The following is a 22316-nucleotide window of genomic DNA, read 5'->3' on the forward strand; positions in this document are numbered from 1 at the left end:
ACAATAGCACCTAAACTTTCATCTGACTAAGTATCAAACGGGAGGCGATGACTGAAAAAAAATTTTTTTTTTACGTGTTTCGGTGGCTGCCATTCCTCAACCCACCAACGTAGCGGCAGCTGACGTCCACGAGGGTTCATCATATATGGCCGTTAACCAGTATACGAGTTTTTACCCGGGAGGCGATGACTGACGAAATTTGCGCCTGGCTCGTGGACCAATACTACTCTCTCTAACTCTACACTTAAACTTTGGGTAAGGCCGCAGGAGAGGCGTGAATCTATGTGCTGTATTTGACCCGTTTATAAGCTTCATTTCTTTGTATACTCGTGCGTACCCATTTTATTTACTTTACATAATGTCTGTTATTAAAATTGGAATGCTCGTTTTTGTAATTTTTTCATTTTATTTTATTAAATCCATCACGAAAACTATTGTTTCGCTGATAGCCGTTGTTTGAGCTGAGTATTGCATTTGTATCCCAGATAACTATAACCAGATGGAGCATGTACCTACTCCTCGCGCTTACCAAGTACCTATATACACTATCCTCATAAGTAAAGTCGTGACTCCTGACATATGACATATAACAGTTACTGATTAAATTTGTTGATAAAGTTGCGTAAGACTCATTTTGGGTCATCGTGCCAGCCAAGTAAGGAGGTAAGTATTTTATATTTTGCGATGGCCGCAAGTTATGTACGTATCATAATGTTTGACATAAAAGATTTGAATTAATTATGATAATTATCATGAATTCCGTGTAAATGACTTAATTTATTTTATAATCCAATATTAACTATTTCTGAAAACAATTGTGTTTTTTTTTTGGAAATGTACCTATCGTAATTTGTAGTTATAGTTTGTAAGTGATTTTGTGCATCTGGTAAGCGTATAAATAAACTAATAAATAAATATTTAAAAAAATATCCAAAATCTACCAACAGCTTTCTCAGAGCGCTATCCGACTTTTTACTTCTACGTCTTCCGAGCTTCAGCGTCCTTTGAGAGACCATTGGACCAACATAATGCGGAATCTGAGAGACGTAATCTATGATTTGTGCAGTCTTGCTCGTTGAACCGTTGCATTTTAATGGAAATAAATAAATATAGTTCTAAATGGATTTTTAGATAAACCTACATGCACGGATCGCGATTGGTGTGAGCTTTTAATCTGTGTTGTTTTTGATCGAGTAGGTATAGATTATTCGATATCCAAATAATATTTCAGTAAATTATTAGTTCGCTCCCCCCCCCCCAGTATGAATTTCATTCGATAGCGCGACGAGCGTTCGCGTTTGCATAATATCTATTTTTGTATGGGATTTTGAACAGCGCGCCAAGCGGGGCGTTTTGGAAACTCAAAATCCCATACAAAATGACACTGTCAGTACCCTTCAGTAGGCCTTTAAGTGAAGCAGGCTGAAACAAAAGAGGGGAGGAATCAAGATAAAAGTGGTTTAGGTACATATTGTTTCCACTTTTTAGGGTTCCGTAGCCAAATGGCAAAAAACGGAACCATTATGGATTCGTCATGTCTGTCTGTCTGTCTGTCCGTCCCTATGTCACAGCCACTTTTTTCCGAAACTATAAGAACTATACTGTTAAAACTTGGTAAGTAGATGTATTCTGTGAACAGCGTTAAGATTTCCACACAGAAAAAAAAACAATAAATTTTGGGGGTTCCCCATACTTAAAACTGAAACTCAAATTTTTTTTTCATCAAACCCATACGTGTAGTACGGGCTATGGATAGGTCTTCAAAAATGATATTGAGGTTTCTAATATTTTTTTTTTCTAAACTGAATAGTTTGCGCGAGAGACACTTCCAAAGTGGTAAAATGTGTCCCCCCCCCCCCCCTGTAACTTCTAAAATAAGAGAATGATAAAACTACAAAAAATATATGATGTACATTACCATGCAAACTTCCACCGAAAATTGGTTTGAAGGAGATCTAGTAAGTCGTTTTTAGGGTTCCGTAGCCAAATGGCAAAAAACGGAACCCTTATAGATTCGTCATGTCTGTCTGTCTGTCCGTCTGTCCGTCTGTCCGTCCGTATGTCACAGCCACTTTTCTCCGAAACTATAAGAACTATACTGTTGAAACTTGGTAAGTAGATGTATTCTGTGAACCGCATTAAGATTTTCACACAAAAATAGAAAAAAAACAATAAATTTTTGGGGTTCCCCATACTTCGAACTGAAACTCAAAAATTTTTTTTTCATCAAACCCATACGTGTGGGGTATCTATGGATAGGTCTTCAAAAATGATATTGAGGTTTCTAATATCATTTTTTTCTAAACTGAATAGTTTGCGCGAGAGACACTTCCAAAGTGGTAAAATGTGTGTCCCCCCCCCCTGTAACTTCTAAAATAAGAGAATGATAAAACTAAAAAAAATATATGATGTACATTACCATGTAAACTTCCACCGAAAATTGGTTTGAACGAGATCTAGTAAGTAGTTTTTTTTTATACGTCATAAATCGCCTAAATACGGAACCCTTCATGGGCGAGTCCGACTCGCACTTGGCCGCTTTTTTTTTAATACGTCATAAATCCCCTAAATACGGAACCCTTCATGGGCGAGTCCGACTCGCACTTGGCCGCTTTTTTACTTTTCGGTTTTAATTTAGTATATCATGTGCATATATTATCACTACACCCTATATAAGTTCCCCGCCTCGTCTGTCTGTTTGTATGTTCGCACTAAACTCAAAAACTACTAAACGGATTTTCATGCGGTTTTCACCTATCGATAGAGTGATTCTTGAGGAAGGTTTTTGTATAAGGGCGTTTTTTTTTGTTGTCCCCTACACTTTTTTTTCAAATTTGGGATTTTTTATGTTATTTCTACTCAGAATCACGAGCTCTTTCTATCTTAATAGGAGAAACAAAGAGTCCCAAAATTTCCATACATTTTTCGATTTTTCCATTACACGACCGCCATACAAAGTCTATGAAAAATGGTGACGGAATGGAAATAAAAACCTTAGGACACTTTTTTTCTCCTATTAGGATAGAAAGAGCTCGTGATTCTGAGTAGAAATAACATAAAAAAATCCCAAATTTGAAAAAAAAAGTGTAGGGGACAACAAAAAAAAATTTGAAACCGGCCAAGTGCGAGTCGGACTCGCGCACGGCGGGTTCCGCACCATCAACAAAAAATAGAGCAAAACAAGCAAAAAAAAAAACCGGCCAAGTGCGAGTCGGACTCGCGCACGGAGGGTTCCGCACCATCTACAAAAAATAGAGCAAAACAAGCAAAAAAACGGTCACCCATCCAAGTACTGACCCCGCCCGACGTTGCTTAACTTCGGTCAAAAACCACGTTTGTTGTATGGGAGCCCCACTTAAATCTTTATTTTATTCTGTTTTTAGTATTTGTTGTTACAGCGGCAATAGAAATACATCATCTGTGAAAATTTCAACTGTCTAGCTATCACGGTTCGTGAGATACAGCCTGGTGACAGACGGACGGACGGACGGACGGACGGACAGCGGAGTCTTAGTAATAGGGTCCCGTTTTTACCCTTTGGATACGGAACCCTAAAAACGGTCACCCATCCAAGTACTGACCCCGCCCGACGTTGCTTAACTTCGGTCAAAAATCACGTTTGTTGTATGGGAGCCCCACTTAAATCTTTATTTTATTCTATTTTTAGTATTTGTTGTTATAGCGGCAATAGAAATACATCATCTGTGAAAATTTCAACTGTCTAGCTGTCAGGGTTCGTGAGATACAGCCTGGTGACAGACGGACGGACGGACGGACGGACGGACAGCGGAGTCTTAGTAATAGGGTCCCGTTTTTACCCTTTGGGTACGGAACCCTAAAAAAACGCCCATAAATTGTTAACCCGTGCAAAGCCGGGGCGGGTCGCTAGTGTAGTTATAAATACAAAACAAGCAATACAGTAACAGCGATAATTTCAAGGCAATTAACAAATGATGCAGTCCAAACTTTAATTGGGACACCTAACAATGCATGCTTTGCCACCAACTTGTAATTCTATTCGAACACTGTAACTAAAACCTTATGTTATTACAATAGAGTTCATTTCAGTTTGGCTGGAAGATTTACTAAATATTGGTGTAATACTTACAGTAGATCCTTAATGAGAGGGGATAGAGTTGAAAATGCCTGGATTTAATAGTACTTTGTTTGCTTTTGGTGTGCAATTATGCTTTTGTTTTTGCTATAATTTCAAACGTGGAATTGTAATTAGCCAGTACTGTGTGAGAGTAGAGGTTGTAGAGAGCACAATACTTTTAGTTAAAGCCTGACTAGAAATGATCACGCGCCATGCATTGCGGAAGTTCACTGGAACAAATATTTTCACACTACACTGAACTGTCACATTGAGAATTAAGAGGCCCACTGATTAACAGTCCGCCGGACGGTATCGGCCTGTCAGTTAGAACAAAAAGTTGACAGTTCCGAACAATTGACGGGCCGATATCGTCCGGCGGACTGTTAATCAGTGAGCCTCTTAACAGTGCCATCTTGACAATGATAATTATGTATTATTACTGGTCAGGCTTTAAATACAAAATGTTTGAACGATAACTAATATAGGTAAGTGATGTTATTAGGGTTCCGTACCCAAAGGGTAAAAACGGGACCCTATTACTAAGACTCCGCTGTCCGTCCGTCCGTCCGTCCGTCCGTCCGTCTGTCACCAGCGACTTTGTTTTATACTATGTAGTGATACTTAATACTTAGTACAGTGGAGTTTACAATATCTTCTAAAGCCAAAGTTCTAAATTTTTTTCTACTCGTCAATTTTAATGGTTAAATTAAGACTTCGTAAGCCAAACTATAATTGCCTACTTTTCACCATAGGCTCACGACTCAACTAAAATGCTTTCATTACGAAACACTTTAGTGAACTATAATGAATTTGACAAGAGGACAAAACCAAAGGATAGAACAAAATATATCAACAAGACAGCCACATTTTCAGTAGATACTTACCTAGTTTTGTTTAATTATTTTGGTTGTATAGTAGAAAATGTTTTATTATATAGTCTCCAATAGTCCCCATTCTTCCGCCACTCATTACGGTTTGTTGCATGTTACTGCCAGTCGCTGCAAAAAGCGTCAAGGTCATCCCGCCATCTCTTTTTCTTTATGTTAGTTAACTCATAGAAAATGTATTGTGTACGATACTTAGTGTAAGGCCTGAGTGGACGCTCGTATTGGGCGTGCAGCGAGGCGGGGCGTGCGGCGTGCATGTTAAACAAATGCAAACGTATAGGAGCGGCCTTAGTGCACGCTGCTCAAATTACTTGTGAGCCCGACGCCACGCTGCACGCCCCGCCGAACGCTCCGCTTCGGGCGTCCACTCAGGCCTTACACTTAGCAATCACGCTTATCAAGCGTCTCAATCTCGTACCTTACTAAAGCCACTCTACAATGTACCACAATGTCCCCAATTGTCCATTTCCCACAAAATCTTTGCCCATATTTTTTTACTAAGCCACAAATCGAAGCCAGTGTTTACTCTCGTGAAAGTTTCAAAACCCGGCCAAGTGCGAGTTGGACTCGCGCACGAAGGGTTCCGTACCATTACGCAAAAAACGGCCAAAAAATCACGTTTGTTGTATGGGAGCACCACTTAATTTTTTTTTTGTTTTTAGTAATTCTTGTTATAGGCTATCACGGTTCATATCATGAGTTACAGCCTGGCGACAGACAGATGGACAGACGGGCAGTCAGACGGACAGCGGAGTCTTAGCAATAGGGTCCCGTTTTTACCTTTGGGTACGGAACCCTAAAAGAGATGGGTCTCTGAATAAATAATAGGTACCATTTTTATAAAAACTCCGCCAGAAAGATTACCTTCGAAGCGCTTCACAAACCCGAGCGAAATTAAAACAAAACATGGGAAGTCAATTTTTACGAGGTATTAAATGCTTATCTCGGAAAAGAAAGGAAATTGAAGTTGGTTCATTATCGGATATCGTTAAAAATACACAAAAAATAAGCCAGATTATCGACATGAATGTTCGTGTAAACTTGATTTTATTGTTTTGAATAAATAGACCGTAATAGGGTATTTGACACATGTTGAATTTTATAACTAAATCTAGTTAAATAGATAGAAAATGAGCATTTTATCACAACACATTAGAAATAAAAAAAATATATGGGAATAATATAAAGTACAAGGCCTTAAAGTTAAAAAAAAAAATTTAGCTTCCAAATACGAAAAAAAATTGTATGGCAACCATATACATTAACGCAATATTTCACCGACAAAATCGCGATTTCCTTGTTTTCCATACATTGAAACGGCTTCTAACGTTACATGATGACGTCACGATGTATTGCCATTTTCTATGAAGCGTTTCGTCAGTAAAGTGCGGGTGCCAGACTTTGACCATCATTTGTGACTTTTGTATTGCTTTAAGACAATGGGTCCCATACAGACATTTGATCCTCAAAACAAACCTGATCGACTGATACCATTCATAAAAAAAATGTCAAATACCCTATTCGAATACCCACCATCTTAGAGGATATTATAACCAAACGGAGTAGTCACTAACAGGCGTTCCCTTCTGTCGAAAATAGGCAGCCAATGGTCAATTGGTCATACACAATGTATGGACTGACGTTTATCTAACATGCCTATTTTTACGTTACGTCTAGATTTGACGTGCCCCTCCCCTGCAAAATCGGCAGACTGCTTTAATGTTAAAATTACAGACAATATAAGTACCACTACCACCAGTTTGACACTGACATAAACGCCATCGAGAACGTAATTTACTTTCTATGCATCTCGCTCTTACTCGCATATTAGGGCAAGCGAGATGTATAGAAAGTAAATTACGTTCTCGAAAGCGTTTATGTCAGTTTTGACACTGCCAATGACTCATGGTACGGGCTTAGGCCAGTCCGGTCATCAAAGTACATTTATGAAATTCCTAATTGTTACTAAATCTTAATGATTTTAAACTTTTACTACAGTAGAGTTCATAAATATGTAGGTTACATACAATTTTTCACCAATTTTACATTGCAAAAAAGTGAAAAAATGTATACATATTTTTGATCTCGACTGAACAATATAATCGAATAGAAGATTACTTCGACAATCTTTCCGGTTACCATTTTAAATTTTGATCTCTTTCAAGTAACTGGATCATCATCATCATTCTCTTGCCCTTGTCCCATTTACTTGGGGTCGGCGCAGCATGTCTTCCTCTTCCATACCTCTCTGTCACCCGTCATCTCATCATTCACTTGCGTTCGTTTCATATCATCTCTCACACAGTAACTGGATATTATGTTGGTTTAAAAAAATTTTTCATGACATGGCCGACCTAGGCCCCATGTGCATAAGTCTGAGATTAAATAGCCAATTTGGCCAAAAGGGTCGGCGTGAATTTTTCGCTTGATAGCACACGGGTTTGGTCTAATCAATAAGTTTGGTTAGGAAGTTTAACGGTCCTGTTTTACGTATGATAATTCATATTGTCAAATCTAATACGATTTTAGACTAATTGATAATTAATTTGTGTACCTACCTAACGATGATTAGTGAAGCGCTGGGTAGCCGTGTAGTAAGACATATCTCTTCCAAACATTAACTTTAGTAGGTTCAAACCTGTGCTCGATCCTATCTTGGTTTATTGACCTTTGATGGGGTTACATACCTGCTGGATGGTTGGATCGCAAGGACATGGAAGAGTCAGTCCTCCCGCATGGACTCCTTCATTTTATTACTATAGCTACATATTTAATTTTAGAGCGCATTGGCGCCCCTAGCTGTAATGCTGTAAAATTATCCCCGAATAAATATCAGGAACAAATATCAGGAAGTATCACTTGACATCTCTCTGTGACTCTCGTGTGGAAGTGTGAAGGAACTATTGTTTGAAAACCAGCATGTGAGAAAAGTCAAAGTTATCATTCAGTAACCAGTGTAAAATTGAACATACATTGTGTCTTTTGAAGGTACAATCTACATTGATGGGAGGAATAACTTCAAAACATACAAAATTATTCTCCAAACAGAATGTACTACAGCTACTATTTTTTCAACCAAGGTCAGTTTAATATAAACAAACGTGGCCATTGCATATAAGTCCAAACATGACAGAATCGCTCGCTCCTCCAATTCAACCCTCAACAACATGTGCGCGAGTTAGTGGCTCATGACTTTCTAACACGACTCCAGATTTCACGAACAGTTGGCTCCTTTGATATCCGGCCGTTTGGGACTGCCCCGGACACTGCCTCCAGGTCCCTACCAGATATGAATTAAATGACCAATAGCAATAGGGTATTATTACCTACTAAATTAAAAATAAATTATTTCACACCATGGATGAAATAGGTACAGCACCAGATAATTATTAGAAAAACAAAGGTAGCAGCTATTTTGAAAACATAAGTTCTATTTAATAAATCGGATAGAAATATAATAAAAAGTACGTGAGTTGACCGTGACGTCACGATGTAATGTTTCATATAAAATCCATATTAGCAAATCGTTTTGACAGTTCTAAAAAAGAAACGGGTTTGAGTAGGAAAATACCCTAAATTAAAAATTGTTAAATGGCTCCAAGTTCCAAACTTGATAGCAGAGGACGCTGGTTCGATTCCAGCCTTGGTCACTGGAGGCCTTGGTATCTCTTTCTTAATATTTATTTCAGTTTATAATTGATATGACATAAAAAACAAATTAAATATTATTAGATTTTATTTATTTGTTCTAATATTTCCAATAGGACCTAATTTGACTGGCCTATTAGTAAATAATATACCTAGTAGGTAACTACATCCAGTCATACAAACACTTCTACTTACATAAAAATTTACTATAAAAAATATTATTTTCTCACATTTCGTTATAACGAATTAGGTACTCCAAAATTTTAGGGAAAATCATCACCTTAATAAATTGACTATAAAACATGTCCACATGATTCCACTGAGGATCTTTCACTATCACTGTTTCTTTCACGTTTGGTAATTTACTAGCCAACCATTTTATATCCTTTACATCCACTATTGCATCATTTTTACCCACCATAAGTAGAATAGGTACATCTGCGGCTGTCAAGTTGTATTGCGGAGGATCCGGGCTACCGTACATCTTCAGGTTTGTCTCAGTCCCATAGCTGAATTTAACAAACTTTTTACTCCGGCAACTTTGACTGAAGCGGACCATATTTTGCACTGAAGTCCCGGCTGGGAATCGGTCTAACATACTCTCATATGTCGATACAGCCACTGATCCTGGATGCGGTGAATCTACTACAGAAACTAACCACTCACACAGTTTTAAATTGTTCCGGCACACAACACTCAATGCCGCTGTCACTTGATCTCTTCCCAAAATTTCCCAAATGCGCAAATCATCAAACACATCCAGGTTATCCTCAATATTCTTGAACAGTAATCTGAAGAACACTGATTTCGTGTACCAATGTCTTGTTGCTGGAGCGAGACCGATCATAAGCTTTACCTTCTTGCACATATCAGGTCTTTCACTACACATGACGAAAAACGATCCGCCTCCTTGAGAAAATCCAATATACATCAACTTCTCCTTTTCTGTATACTTCAATACATAATCGACCATCGCAGGTACGTCATAAGTGCCAATTTCGTCTACGGAGAAGTTCCAGAACTCCTTGTTTTTATCAGGATCTAGTCGCACGTGTTTTCGGCCGTTGTAAGTGCCTCGAGGGCTTCCGACCCAAGTGTCGAAGCAGGCGTCTGATATCAGGTATGGCACTGCTGTATCTGGTCCAGCCTCGATCGCCGTATCAGCAGCGGATAGCAAGGGAGACATGAAGAACACCGGGGTCTGCTTATTCTCCTCCTTACACTTGGCACCTTTAGCTATCCTGTACAGTGTCAGCACGTATCCATCTTCTGTAACCACTGTATGTTCCTCAGATTGGTATCCGTTTAGTTGCGTGAGTTCCGTAAAGTTTAGAGGTGCTTGAGATTTAACAGCAACTAAAAAAAGTGCGAGCAAAACGTTGAACTTAGACAAGTGCATGATAACGACTGACGGTAAAAAACCTTGTACCTAGTTAAACCGGAACTGCGGCATTTTATTTAATTGTCAAGAGAGCTTCCGCACTTATAATTATTGGCTTGAAAAAATATGTTTTTGACTTTTCTACCGCGTTGCGGTGCCTTGCGTTTACTTTAGATTGATGGGAATTCGCACGATAATATAGTTTCTAGATATTTTATGTTATTCCGATCAAACTTGGCTATTTACGTACGAAACTCAAGCAAAAGCGGTCAACCTTGCTTAAAAAAATCGTATTGTTGGCCTTGTCCGTCAAAAGATATTACGTCAAAATTGAAGGCCTTTGACGTCAAAGTTATCATTAAAATTGTTATTTATACTCACATTACTGTTAATTCATTTATCAGTTTTAGTATTTACTTGTTCACTTATTACAAGTTATAGACCATTCATATTTTTTATACCTACCTACCTTTTAACAAACAGATGCTATAACTTTATATGCTATTCAGATGCTACGTATAAGGTGTCAACACCTACGCAAGTAGTCCCTGGCCATTTTTCACCATAATCAAATATTTCACATGTGCCACAATTTCTTTATGTGTACAATCACCTGCAATAATATTTCTGCAATAGATTTTATTTGTAGAGCCATAAGAGCGTGTCACATATTTTTGTGGCCTTCAAAAAGTAACATATTATTGCAGGTGACTGTACACAACGTTGGTGGCAAGTAAGCATAAAGTCCATTTTATATTTTTTGCAAAACCAGGGTTTTCACTACCCTTTTTCCGACCATTTAAAAGTTGTACACTATTTTTTTAAGAATGCAGGTTTCTTTATCCGGAAGTAATCATTTGGGTTTAGCATCTAGATAAGATAAGATAATATCTGGGGAACAAAACAAAATATATTATTAAATATTTGATTTGAATTTAAAAGTGATTTGAGTTCAAATTGATTCTAAGCTAAATTAGCATCGCAGGGGTTTCTGCTTGTTCAAAATTAAAATTATTTTGATTAGCCTTAGCCTTAACTTATCTTTTAAAACTTCCAACTATATACCTACTCATAAGCTCATAACACTGCTGAACTGTGTTACACCGCCATTTCACAACGCCACCTAGCGTGATCCATCAAAACTACGTAACTATTTGATGAGCTCGCTCCAAAAATCTAAACATGACGAACCATGGCGTACGGAAAACACGTCTCGCGGATAGATGCCGTTAGGTACCTACTGTTTTAACATTTCCAGAAATGTTATGCCATTCCTACTCAGAATTTTTCTCATTAAGTTACCTCCAGGTAATTACTTAATTACCCAGTAGTAAGTGGGTTCTAAATATGTACTTGGTGCACTGTTCTTCTGGTAGAATCAATTTATGAGAAATATCTATGTTAGGCAGATGCTCTCATAGATAGGTACATAAGTAGGTAATTAAAGTAAAAGACTTTGGTCCATAATATAATTCTATGTGTTACGTGTTTCATAATAATTTTTACGTGTAGGTATTTATACATACCTCTAGTGTAAATTTAATTCGATAGCGATACATCCGTCACGCTTTCGAATGACATTTATACTAGGGGTTCTGCTAACAAGGAACGGTACCCAAGAAATATGTTAAGAGGTTAGGTTTAAATATGTTATAGAGTAGTCTAAAATAACGGACACGTATTTTTTTTAGCTGCCCATTCTCAACTTTCTGGGAGAAATTGGCCTCCAAAGTACTGAAAAGTGATAAAACGCACTAACTTCTATAGAAAGTTTTGTTCAAGAAAATTGCTACTAATTACTTGTTTGAATATATGTTGGAGAACATCAAAAAATAATGGACACGTATTTTGTTATTGTGGCTCAAACTTATATTTTACGAAAAAAAAACACTTCAAAGTTGCATACTTCTTATCCTTTCACTCGAACTTCATGTTGGTTATTGTATTCGTTTTTAGGGTTCCGTACCCAAAGGGTAAAAACGGGACCCTATTACTAAGACTCCGCTGTCCGTCCGTCCGTCCGTCCGTCTGTCACCAGGCTGTATCTCACGAACCGTGATAGCTAGACAGTTGAAATTTTCACAGATGATGTATTTCTGTTGCCGCTATAACAACAAATACTAAAAACAGAATAAAATAAAGATTTAAGTAAGGCTCCCATACAACAAACGTGATTTTTGACCGAAGTTAAGCAACGTCGGGCGGGGTCAGTACTTGGATGGGTGACCGTTTTATTGCTTGTTTTTTTTGCTTGTTTTGCTTTATTTTCTGTTGATGGTGCGGAACCCTCCGTGCGCGAGTCCGACTCGCACTTGGCCGGTTTTTAATCATGAAAACTAAAAACTTCCCGGTAGTGAAGAATGTTGTCATGGTTGTTAACCGGGTTGGACATTAAGTCCTAGCATATTTTAAAACATCAAAGATCCTAAAAGTATACATTTGAAATATTTGAATACCGTGTTAGGCGCGCTGTATCGTGGTGAACGCGGAGCTGCACAGCAGGCGCGCGGCAACGTGTTGGCGGCGCCGGGCGGGCGACGTGAACACACGGTACTGAAGTAAGGCGCGTGAAGTATGACACTTTGAAGTGTGCTTTTTTTTGTAAAATATGAATTTGAGCCAAAATAGAAAAACACTTGTCCATTATTTTTTCATGTTCTCCAACATATATTCAAACAAGTAATTAACTAGCAATTTTCTTGAACAAAACTCTCTATAGAAGTTAGTGCGTTTTGTCACTTTTCAGTACTTTGAAGGCCAATTTCTCCCAGAAAGTTGAGTATGGGCAGTTAAAAAAAATACGTGTCCGTTATTTTAGACTACTCTATAAGATATTTAAAAATAAATCAAATCGGAGCCGGACAGTTGGGTACCCTTCCTTGTAAGATAACCTATATACACCACTTTTTAATCAAGAATTAAAAGCAAGCTTGTTTAATAACTTTGTCAAATTCATCATCATCATATCAGCCCTTTATCGCCCACTGCTCAGCATAGGCCTCTCTTCTAGTACGCCACTTGTCCCGGTCCTGAGCTAATCTCATCCAGAAGTGACCCGCAATCTTCCGGATGTTAACACAACACAAATTATTGTTTACGAATAAACTTGACTCTTATTGGGCCTTGACCCTGCAGCGTTTAATAAAGGGAGTATAAATTTCTTGTACGACGCGGCACGTCAATGTACCGTGACCCTTATAAATTCTGGATAAAGAGTCGAAAAACAAAAGAGTGTAAGTCAGTGGAATTTACCTTTAAGAATGCTCTTTGGTAACTAGAGTTACTTACCGAAGTGACTTGTGTCAACGTACCGTCAGCACATAATAAATATAATAATAGTACTAGAGGTACAGAAGGTTCACTCTCTAACAAAACGCGTCTATTACGACAAATATGACCGCTAGGTAGCGCAAGAGTCCGTTCCGTAGCGGTGCGCAGCAACTAATAGTAGTTGCTGCGACACCAAAATTGGTGTGCGCCGAATGTACAGTCACCAGCCATAAATATATGACTCTGGGCAGCCGTGCAAAAATATCTGATGCTCCATTGGAGCCATAAGTATATGACGACACTACCTCGGTAAAAGTATGTGATGCTTTGTGGCCGGCAAAAACATTTGTATCCGCATAAATATCGGATCGCGTCGCTTAAAAATATTTAATTTTGATACTCATAAAAATCAAAATTATGTGATTACTCTCAACTGGCATAAATATCTCTCCACTGTGAAAGCAAATACATCGGATGGACGACGGAACGCCTATATATTTGACACGTTGGAAAATCACAAATATGTTATCGACCTTCAAAAACGAACCATAAGTACATGTTTGGTATGGAGCCGTAAATTGTATGAAGTGATTTGACAATTCACGAAAACAGTGCAGACTTGTCATTGCATATGTCTGTCTCACATTATATTCTATCATCGATTTGACGGAATAAAATTGATATAATTTATTTGTAAATTTGAACGTATTGCAATTGTAATCATGAATCTAGTATATAACTGGATCTGGCATGAGGGGTGGGGGAAATGACCGAACGGGATAGTCTTATGTATATTTCAGTAGGAGTAGCAGCGAAAGCGCTATTATTGTTTGTCCTTGTATCCGATGTATTTGCATTCACAGTGGAGAGATATTTATGCCAGATGAGAGTAATCACATAATTTTGATTTTTATGAGTCGTCAAATATTTTTAAGCGACCCGATCCGATATTTATGCGGATACAGACTAACGATATTTTTGTCGGCCACAAAGCATCACATACTTTTACCGAGGTAGTGTCGTCATATACTTATGCCTCCAATGGAGCATCAGATATTTTTGCACGGCTGCCGACAGTCATATATTTTTGCTGGTGACTGTACTTGTAGCGACGCGACGAAATCGCGGAGTGAGCCACGCCTGACGTCAGTCGGTTTGCGTTGATCCTGGGTAGACGTTTAATGTAATCTTGTGCAGTCGTATTTGCGTCATTTGACACATGACACTGACAACAGCAATAGAACGTAAAATATCTTGCACATCGAAATTACAAAGGAAGATAATTGCACTGCGAACGTTTACGTTTTACGTCTTTTTCTTTTTAAATTTAGGGTTGGCCGGACACCACCGTTATGAATCGTTATGAATCGGTAGTCGTCTAAGTAAATCGATATAAATTTTTCATTTTAGGTCGCGACAATTCAATTCAATTCAATTTTTTATTCATAAAATATACATTTTACACGTCAACTTTTTAATCATTATTAAATCTAGGTAAATGTTGTTATAAATCATTCATATTACAATAGTTATTCGATATTTATAACAAATGACTATTAAAATTATTATACCGTCTTATTATTATTCATTAACCATATAATTCTAGCTTTATTTAAATATCAAATAAAAATTCATTAAACGTCACAATTCGATACCTCAGTCTAGGTGCTATCCAATCGTAATCGCTTGCTGTGACAATCGATTTGGGTTAGTTACATCTCTATATACGTCAGTCATAATATGTCAAAAGACGCAAATAAAAATAATTCCAGTATAGGTACTTTACACGTACAGTCGACGTCAAAGATATGTGTACAATTTTGCACCTTACAGCCATATTCGATCTTTAAGATACGTCAAATACTAGATATCTAATTGATATGGATCGGATATGTCAGTGTCAAACAAGTGTCAAAAGTGAAGTTTTTGTTTGAAGAAACGTCACTTTTGACACTTGTTTGACACTGATATATCCGATCCATATCGTTTAGTTAGTGATAAAACTAGGGCCTATTTGGGGTTTTGTAAACGTTTACAACACCATTATTGTGCTAATCATGAACACTAATTGACCGAAGCGTAGCGAAGGTCTACGTTTTGACTCGGGCATTTTGCTTTTGTATGTCCGAATGTTCTCCTCTACAGGTCGCTCCAAAACGTTCTCAGGACTTTTATAGTACCAAATTTTGTTACTTGGGATAGGTGTTTATTACTTAATTTACTGTCAATCATGTTAATTTGTTTACTGTGTTTACCTCAATACATTAATTAATTTATTTCGAGAATCCTCTGAGTCTAAACCTGGTTGTCGGGCATTAAACTCTGGTCATTACAAGGGCAAACCCAAACATGCCTATTAGTATGACAACTACACTCCGTTTTGCGTGTTTTAAATGTATGTATGTATAAATACATACACTTGCACGTGTTAAATGTATGTCCAGTGTCCAGTCGCCATCAAATATATCGGATCGGCTAGGGCGCTCACAAATATCTGAACACGCCTCTATTATTGTCAGGGCGTTAGAGTGCGTGTTCAGATATGGGGCATTATCAATGCAAAGGGACCTTATTGTCGATGGCGCTTACGCCGCACAGCGTCACGCGACATTGTATTTTTATCGAAGCATCGTTAATAATGGCGTAAGCGCCATCGACAATAAGGTCCCTTTTCATATATTAGGTCACATATTGTGAACACCTTGGCCGCTCCGATATATCTGATGGCGACTTTACTATAACGCTCCGCGATTGTTGAGTCATTTAGGGTCCTAGGTAAATTGGTTAGTCAATATATCCGCTACGGAATGTTCAATTTAGCTAGAACCCTAAATCGCATAGGCAACAATCAGGACCATGACTGTATGTACAGAGATTAGTTGGCCGACTAGGACTAATCGGCCATCCGAGCGCCGATTAGTCGGCTAGTCGGCCAAATCAATAGTCGGTACATCACTACTGCAAACCATTCAGAGAACTTATCAATTATAGCTTAGCTTATTAACGTAGTGAACATTTGAAAGCAGTTGGTCTCTGCTGTTGTCATTAATAATGGCGCATATATCATCCGCATACATTATAAAATCTAGGTACTATTGGCGAGTCGAACGGAAGGTCATTCATTAGAATTAGGAAAATGTTATTGCCAATATTCGACCCCTGCGGTACGGACCTGTTTCCTAGGGGACAAGACTCGACTTCTTATTATTAAAGTCAGTCCATTGCTCTCTGTCGCATAGGAAGGAATTGAGCAACTTGAGTACAATGCCACGGACGCCAGTGTTCGAGTTTGTTTGCGATGAGATTGTGATCGACCAAATCAAAGGCACGTGACAAATCAAAGAAGACACAAATTAACAGGCAATTCATTAATTTTCTCATTTCCATCCCCCTTTTCACCCTCTTTAGGGATGACTTCCGACATAAAACTATTCTGTGTCCTTCCCCGGGACTCAAACTATCTCTATGCCAAATTTAAACTAAATCCCTTCAGCGGTTTAAGCGTGAAGAGGTAACAGACAGACAGACAGACAGACAGACATACAGACAGACAGACAGACGGACATACAGACAGACAGACATACAGACATACAGACAGACAGACAGCCAGACAGACAGACACACTTTCGCATTTATAATATTAGTATGTATATGGATTATTACAGTCAAGGTGTAGACCCGGACAAAGAGCCAAAGATATGTAGGTACCTATCATACAACGTTAATTTATAAGTATGGACTTTGTTCGTTATTATTCACAGCAACGACGGGACTTTGGCTTAGGTATAATTCCTCCTAATAATAATTTTAAAGGTAGGTAGGTACGATAAAAATCCAGAAAATTCAGAATACAATAGAATACTTACCTACACTGTTTATTATCTTTTTAGGGCTCCGTACCAGAAAGGTACAAAAGGAACCCTTATGGTGCGACTCTGTGCGTCTGTTCATCTGTCACATCCCTAAATATCTCGAGAACTACTGAAGCTATCAATTTGAAATTTGGAATAGGTATAACTAAATACATCGAAAGTGTAATTTTTTCGAGTGGGATATCATTAAAAGGTTATATAGCATAATTTCTAAAATCACATTTCCTAAGTACGAAATTCCTAAAACAGAACATCGAAAATCAAAATGTCTAATGTACGAAATTCCTAAAGACGCATGTCCTAATACACTTTTAATCGAACGATCTCATTTTCGAAAATCAATATTCCTTTGTACACAATACCTAAGGACAATACTTTGAAAGTCAATATGTCTAGTGCTCAAAATAGCTACGTTCAAAAAGTCTAATGACAATATATTGAAAATCAATACTTCCGAGAACATTTCCTTCTTACCCTAAGTTAACGGAGCCCCGCTACGCGGAGCTCCTATTTCTGGGCGGTTTGCCCTTCAGGCATCTGAAGCTACCTAACGAACCTAACCTTTTTTGTTTAGTGTGACGTCCGTGAAAACAGTACACTTTGGGGGGAAAAGCGTAGGGAGGTAGGTAGGTTAGGTTCGTTAGGTAGCTTCAGATGCCCGAAGAGCAAAGCACCCAGAAATAGTTAAGTTGTAAAGGAAGTTTTTTGAAAATAAAGTTGCGTACGATTGACTCTTTAAGCTAAGGTCAGCTAAACGTAGGACAAATGCCGTTACAAATTTCGCAGTTTATACATTTTAAACTTAGGTCTACTGGACGTAGGAAAAAAGGTCGTTAGTATTTTCGTGCACTAGCAGTAAGTATTGTACTTTAGATATTTAAAACATAGGTTAATTAACCGTAGGACATTCATCTTTACGAATTTCGTACATTAGACAATTTTGTCTTTCGATGTTCTGTCTTTAGGAATTTCGTACTTAGGATTTTTGATTTTCGAAATTGTGCTACATAACCCATTAAAATGAACTCAAATTGAACATTATAAAACATTTTTTTTTTTCATATTGAAAAAAACATACAATGAGAGGGATTGTCTTCTTCCCTTATCTTCGAAGTTTATCAACGAAAATATTATTTTTTACATACTTAATAATGACATTATCATAAATATTTCAGGAAAAATATAATCACACCTCTATCTTAAAAACTCTTTATTTATTTATCAAAAAAACCTTTTCCAATTTAATTTGCAAATTAACCCCCTTTGCAAGTGTTTATTTATAGGTACTTAGTAATTTCCACGAGATTACACTAAAAACACCTTCTTTCAAATAAAACAAAAACCGGCCAAGTGCGAGTCGTACTCGCGCACGGAGGGTTCCGCACCATCAACAAAAAATAGAGCAAAACAAGCAAAAAAACGGTCACCCATCCAAGTACTGACCCCGCCCGACGTTGCTTACCTTCGGTCAAAAATCACGTTTGTTGTATGGGAGCCCCACTTAAATCTTTATTTTATTCTGTTTTTAGTATTTGTTGTTATAGCGGCAACAGAAATACATCATCTGTGAAAATTTCAACTGTCTAGCTATCACGGTTCGTGAGATACAGTCTGGTGATAGACGGACGGACGGACGGACGGACGGACAGCGGAGTCTTAGTAATAGGGTCCCGTTTTTACCCTTTGGGTACGGAACCCTAAAAATTGTTGATATCGGTTCACATTATAAAAAAATATCGTTGAACCAACATACATACAGTATACAATTATGCTTAGTATACTTCTGGTCAAGTATTTTCTGTTTATAGTTACATGGGATAAATTAAAGTTTCTACGGAACCCTCAGTGTACGAGTTAAACGAACTCGCACTTGACCGGTTTTTTAGGATCACTCGTGCGCTGTCTATCTGTCTGATGTCCGACCATCCCAAAATTTTTGAAAAAAATACCCAACATAGTTCTTTACCTACCTATAGACGACAGGAAAACCTATTAGAAATGTGCAGTCAAGCGTGACTCGGTCTTAATGTACGGAACTCTTGGAACGCGAGTCTGACACGCACTTGGTCGGTTTTCTTAATACAATTATTAGTAATAAAATAGGATTTACAATATCAAATAGAATAATAACAAAACTAGATTTATATCACTTTCAATTTACTCTATTTAGTTTAGCACACCAATTTTTTATTAAATTAAACACATTAAAATAATATCTGCTCATATTTGTGCCTAAAATGCAGTCAGTAACTACTTCCTAAAAGTAAAATATTATACAAAATTAAGTAAAGTAATTGAACTCTAAATTAACTAGAACATTTTACGATTTTCACTTTTCATTATAACGAAGAAGGTAATTTAAAATCTTAGGAAAAATCATATCCTTAATAAATTTACTATAAAACATGTCCACGTGGTTCCACATTGGGTCATCAACTATCAAAAACTCTTTCACATTTGGCAGTTTACTTGCCAACCATTTCACATCTTTCACATCTACTATTGCATCATTTTTACCCGTTATAAGTAAAATAGGTAAATCCGCTGCTGTTAAATTGTATTCTGGAGGACCCGGACGACCATAGATTTTTAGGTTTTTCTCTGTTCCATAGTTAAACTTGACAAATTTCTTACTCCGCAATCCTTGGCTGTAATGCACCATGTTTCGAATTGACGTCCCGGCTGGAAAACGCTCCAACATATTTTTATATGTCGAAGTGGCTACAGATCCCGGATGCGAAGAATCCACTAAAGATACAAGCCATTGGCACATTTTAACGTTATTTCGGCATAAATCATTCACTGTTGCTGTAAATTGGTCTCTTCCGAAAACTTCCCAAATTTGCATACTGTCGTAAGCATCCAAATTTTCTTCGGCGTTCTTACACAGTCTTCTTAAAAAGGCTGATTTCGTGTTCCAAAGTCTCGTAGCTGGCGCCAAACCGATCATTAGTTTGATCTTCTTGCACATATCCGGTCTTTCACTACACATGACGAAAAACGACCCGGCTCCTTGAGAAAATCCAAGATAAATCAATTTCTCTTTCCTCGTATTGTTCAGTACGTAATCGACCATCGCAGGTACGTCATAAGCGCCGATTTCGTTCATAGAAAACTGCCAGAACTCCTCGTTTTTGTCAGGATCGAGTCGCATATGCTTCCGCCCGTAGTACGTGCCTCGTGGGTTTCCTAACCAGATATCAAAGCAGGCGTCCGCTATGAGGTAAGGCATCGCTGCATTCGGTCCAGGCTCCAAAGCCGTATCGGCTGCAGAAAGCAACGGAGGCATGAAGAACACAGGCGTCTGCTTAATCTCCCCCACACAATTTGCACCTCTTGTTATCCTAAACACATTCAGGATATAACCATCTTCGGTAACCACTGTATGCTCCTCAGACTGATATCCACTCAGTTCAGTTAACTCAGTAAAGTTCAAATGTTTTTGAGTTCTATCAACGCCTAAGAGAAGTGTGAACAGAACGTTTAAGTTGAGTAAAGCCATGTTTGCGAATGAGGTGCCTTGTGCCTGCTACACTACCAAAATAATACCTAAACAAAGTGGTCGAACGAGCAACGCGGTATTACAGCCATATTCGAACTTTAAGATACGTCAAATATTAGATATCTAAACGATATGGATCGGATATGTCAGTGTCAAACTAGTGTCAAAAGTGAAGTTTTTGCATGAATCTAGTATCTGGCATGAGGGGTGGGGGAAATGACCGAACGGGATAGTCTTATGTATCTTTCAGTAGGAGTAGCAGCGAAAGCGCTATTATTGTTTGTCCTTGTCACAGTCTCACTTTTTTTTTATTCCCCACCGTAAACTTAGTAGGTGTATGTATTATGGTGGGCTACCTTCTATGAATTTTTGTTTGAAGAAACGTCAGTTTTGACACTTGTTTGACACTGACATATCCTATCCATATCGTTTAGATATCTAATATTTGACGTAATGGCTGTTTGTGATACTACTTTTTGCAATAAATGAATTTCCGATGCAAGACATTTGACCTTGCATCATTACTTAGATCCACACATTTTTTGTTTGAGTCAAGTAAAGTCAAATATTTTATTGCGTTTATTTCATGCTTATTTATAGCTTGAAGCTAAGTACAGTCTCAACATGAACCCTGAGAGGGTATAGCAACATTAAATAATTAGAGGATAGTTAATATTGCACATAATTAACAATACAATACAATACAAATCCTCTTTATTGCACAACCTCAATAAAACATTTACAGAGAGACACACATAGTACACGAAGACAGAGGTAACAACATGCGGTCTCATCGCTAAAGAGCGATCTCCTCCAGACAACTAACGTTACTTAATAAAGTTAATGTCCTTAATCTTTGTAGAATAGAGGTAACGTGTCCTGCATACATGTAAGTGTGGTGACGCACAAATAAAAAACGCATGTACCTATGTATTTAAAAGTCCTAATTAAAATGCATAACAATGCATTGGTTTACGGTACCTTAAGGTAGAAGCCGTAAGGTACCGGTCGGAGTCAGGACTATAACCGCAATGGCGGGCATTTTTCTCTGTCACTCTAATTACGCCTTCATCGGAGTAAAAGAGAAAGATTCCCGCAATTTGCGAATTAGTGCAGACTACACCAGCACGTTACTGCCGCAAATGCAATGTCGCGTCGCATTACTGCAGCAATAGGGTATTTGACAATTTTTATTATGAATGGTATCAGTCGATCAGGTTTTTTTTGAGGATCAAATGTCCGTATGGGACCCATTGTCTTAAAGCAGTACAAAAGTCACAAATGATGGTCAAAGTCTGGCACCCGCACTTTACCTACTGGCAAAACGCTTCTATAGTGGGATTATTCGTATTTGCATTATTTGACACATGTGACTCACAACAGCAATACAACGTAAAATGTCTTGCACATCGAAATCACAAAGGAAGACAATTGCATTGCGAACGTTTACGTTCTACGTCTTTTTTAGGGTTCCGTACCCAAAGGAAAAATATAATCACACCTCTATCTTAAAAACTCTTTATTTATTTATCAAAAAAACCTTTTCCAATTTAATTTGCAAATTAACCCCCTTTGCAAGTGTTTATTAATAGGTACTTAGTAATTTCCACGAGATTACACTAAAAACACCTTCTTTCAAATAAAACAAAAACCGGCCAAG

General features: G+C 37.9%; 2 protein-coding genes and 1 long non-coding RNA gene across 3 annotated transcripts in view; 1 reads left to right on the top strand and 2 right to left on the bottom strand.

Annotated features, from left to right (window-relative positions):
- Positions 1 to 22316, top strand: part of LOC134652870 (uncharacterized) — a 330529-nt gene that overhangs the window by 143571 nt on the left and 164642 nt on the right. The window lies entirely within an intron of this gene.
- LOC134652558 (gastric triacylglycerol lipase-like) lies at positions 8825 to 10046 on the bottom strand. The gene has a single exon (XM_063507722.1). The coding sequence runs from the start codon at positions 10028 to 10030 to the stop codon at positions 8858 to 8860; it is 1173 nt and encodes a 390-aa protein (XP_063363792.1). The 5' UTR covers positions 10031 to 10046; the 3' UTR covers positions 8825 to 8857.
- LOC134652559 (gastric triacylglycerol lipase-like) lies at positions 19465 to 20662 on the bottom strand. The gene has a single exon (XM_063507723.1). It carries the CDS (start codon positions 20654 to 20656, stop codon positions 19484 to 19486), a length of 1173 nt encoding a protein of 390 aa, XP_063363793.1. The 5' UTR covers positions 20657 to 20662; the 3' UTR covers positions 19465 to 19483.

This window comes from Cydia amplana, chromosome 12 (genome assembly GCF_948474715.1).
Source record: "Cydia amplana chromosome 12, ilCydAmpl1.1, whole genome shotgun sequence".
In the NCBI taxonomy this organism is placed as follows: domain Eukaryota; kingdom Metazoa; phylum Arthropoda; class Insecta; order Lepidoptera; family Tortricidae; genus Cydia; species Cydia amplana.

Bases quoted from the DNA above. Each gene is read 5' to 3' on its own strand.
- LOC134652558 (XM_063507722.1), bottom strand. From the start codon at position 10,030: ATGCACTTGTCTAAGTTCAACGTTTTGCTCGCACTTTTTTTAGTTGCT.
- LOC134652559 (XM_063507723.1), bottom strand. From the start codon at position 20,656: ATGGCTTTACTCAACTTAAACGTTCTGTTCACACTTCTCTTAGGCGTT.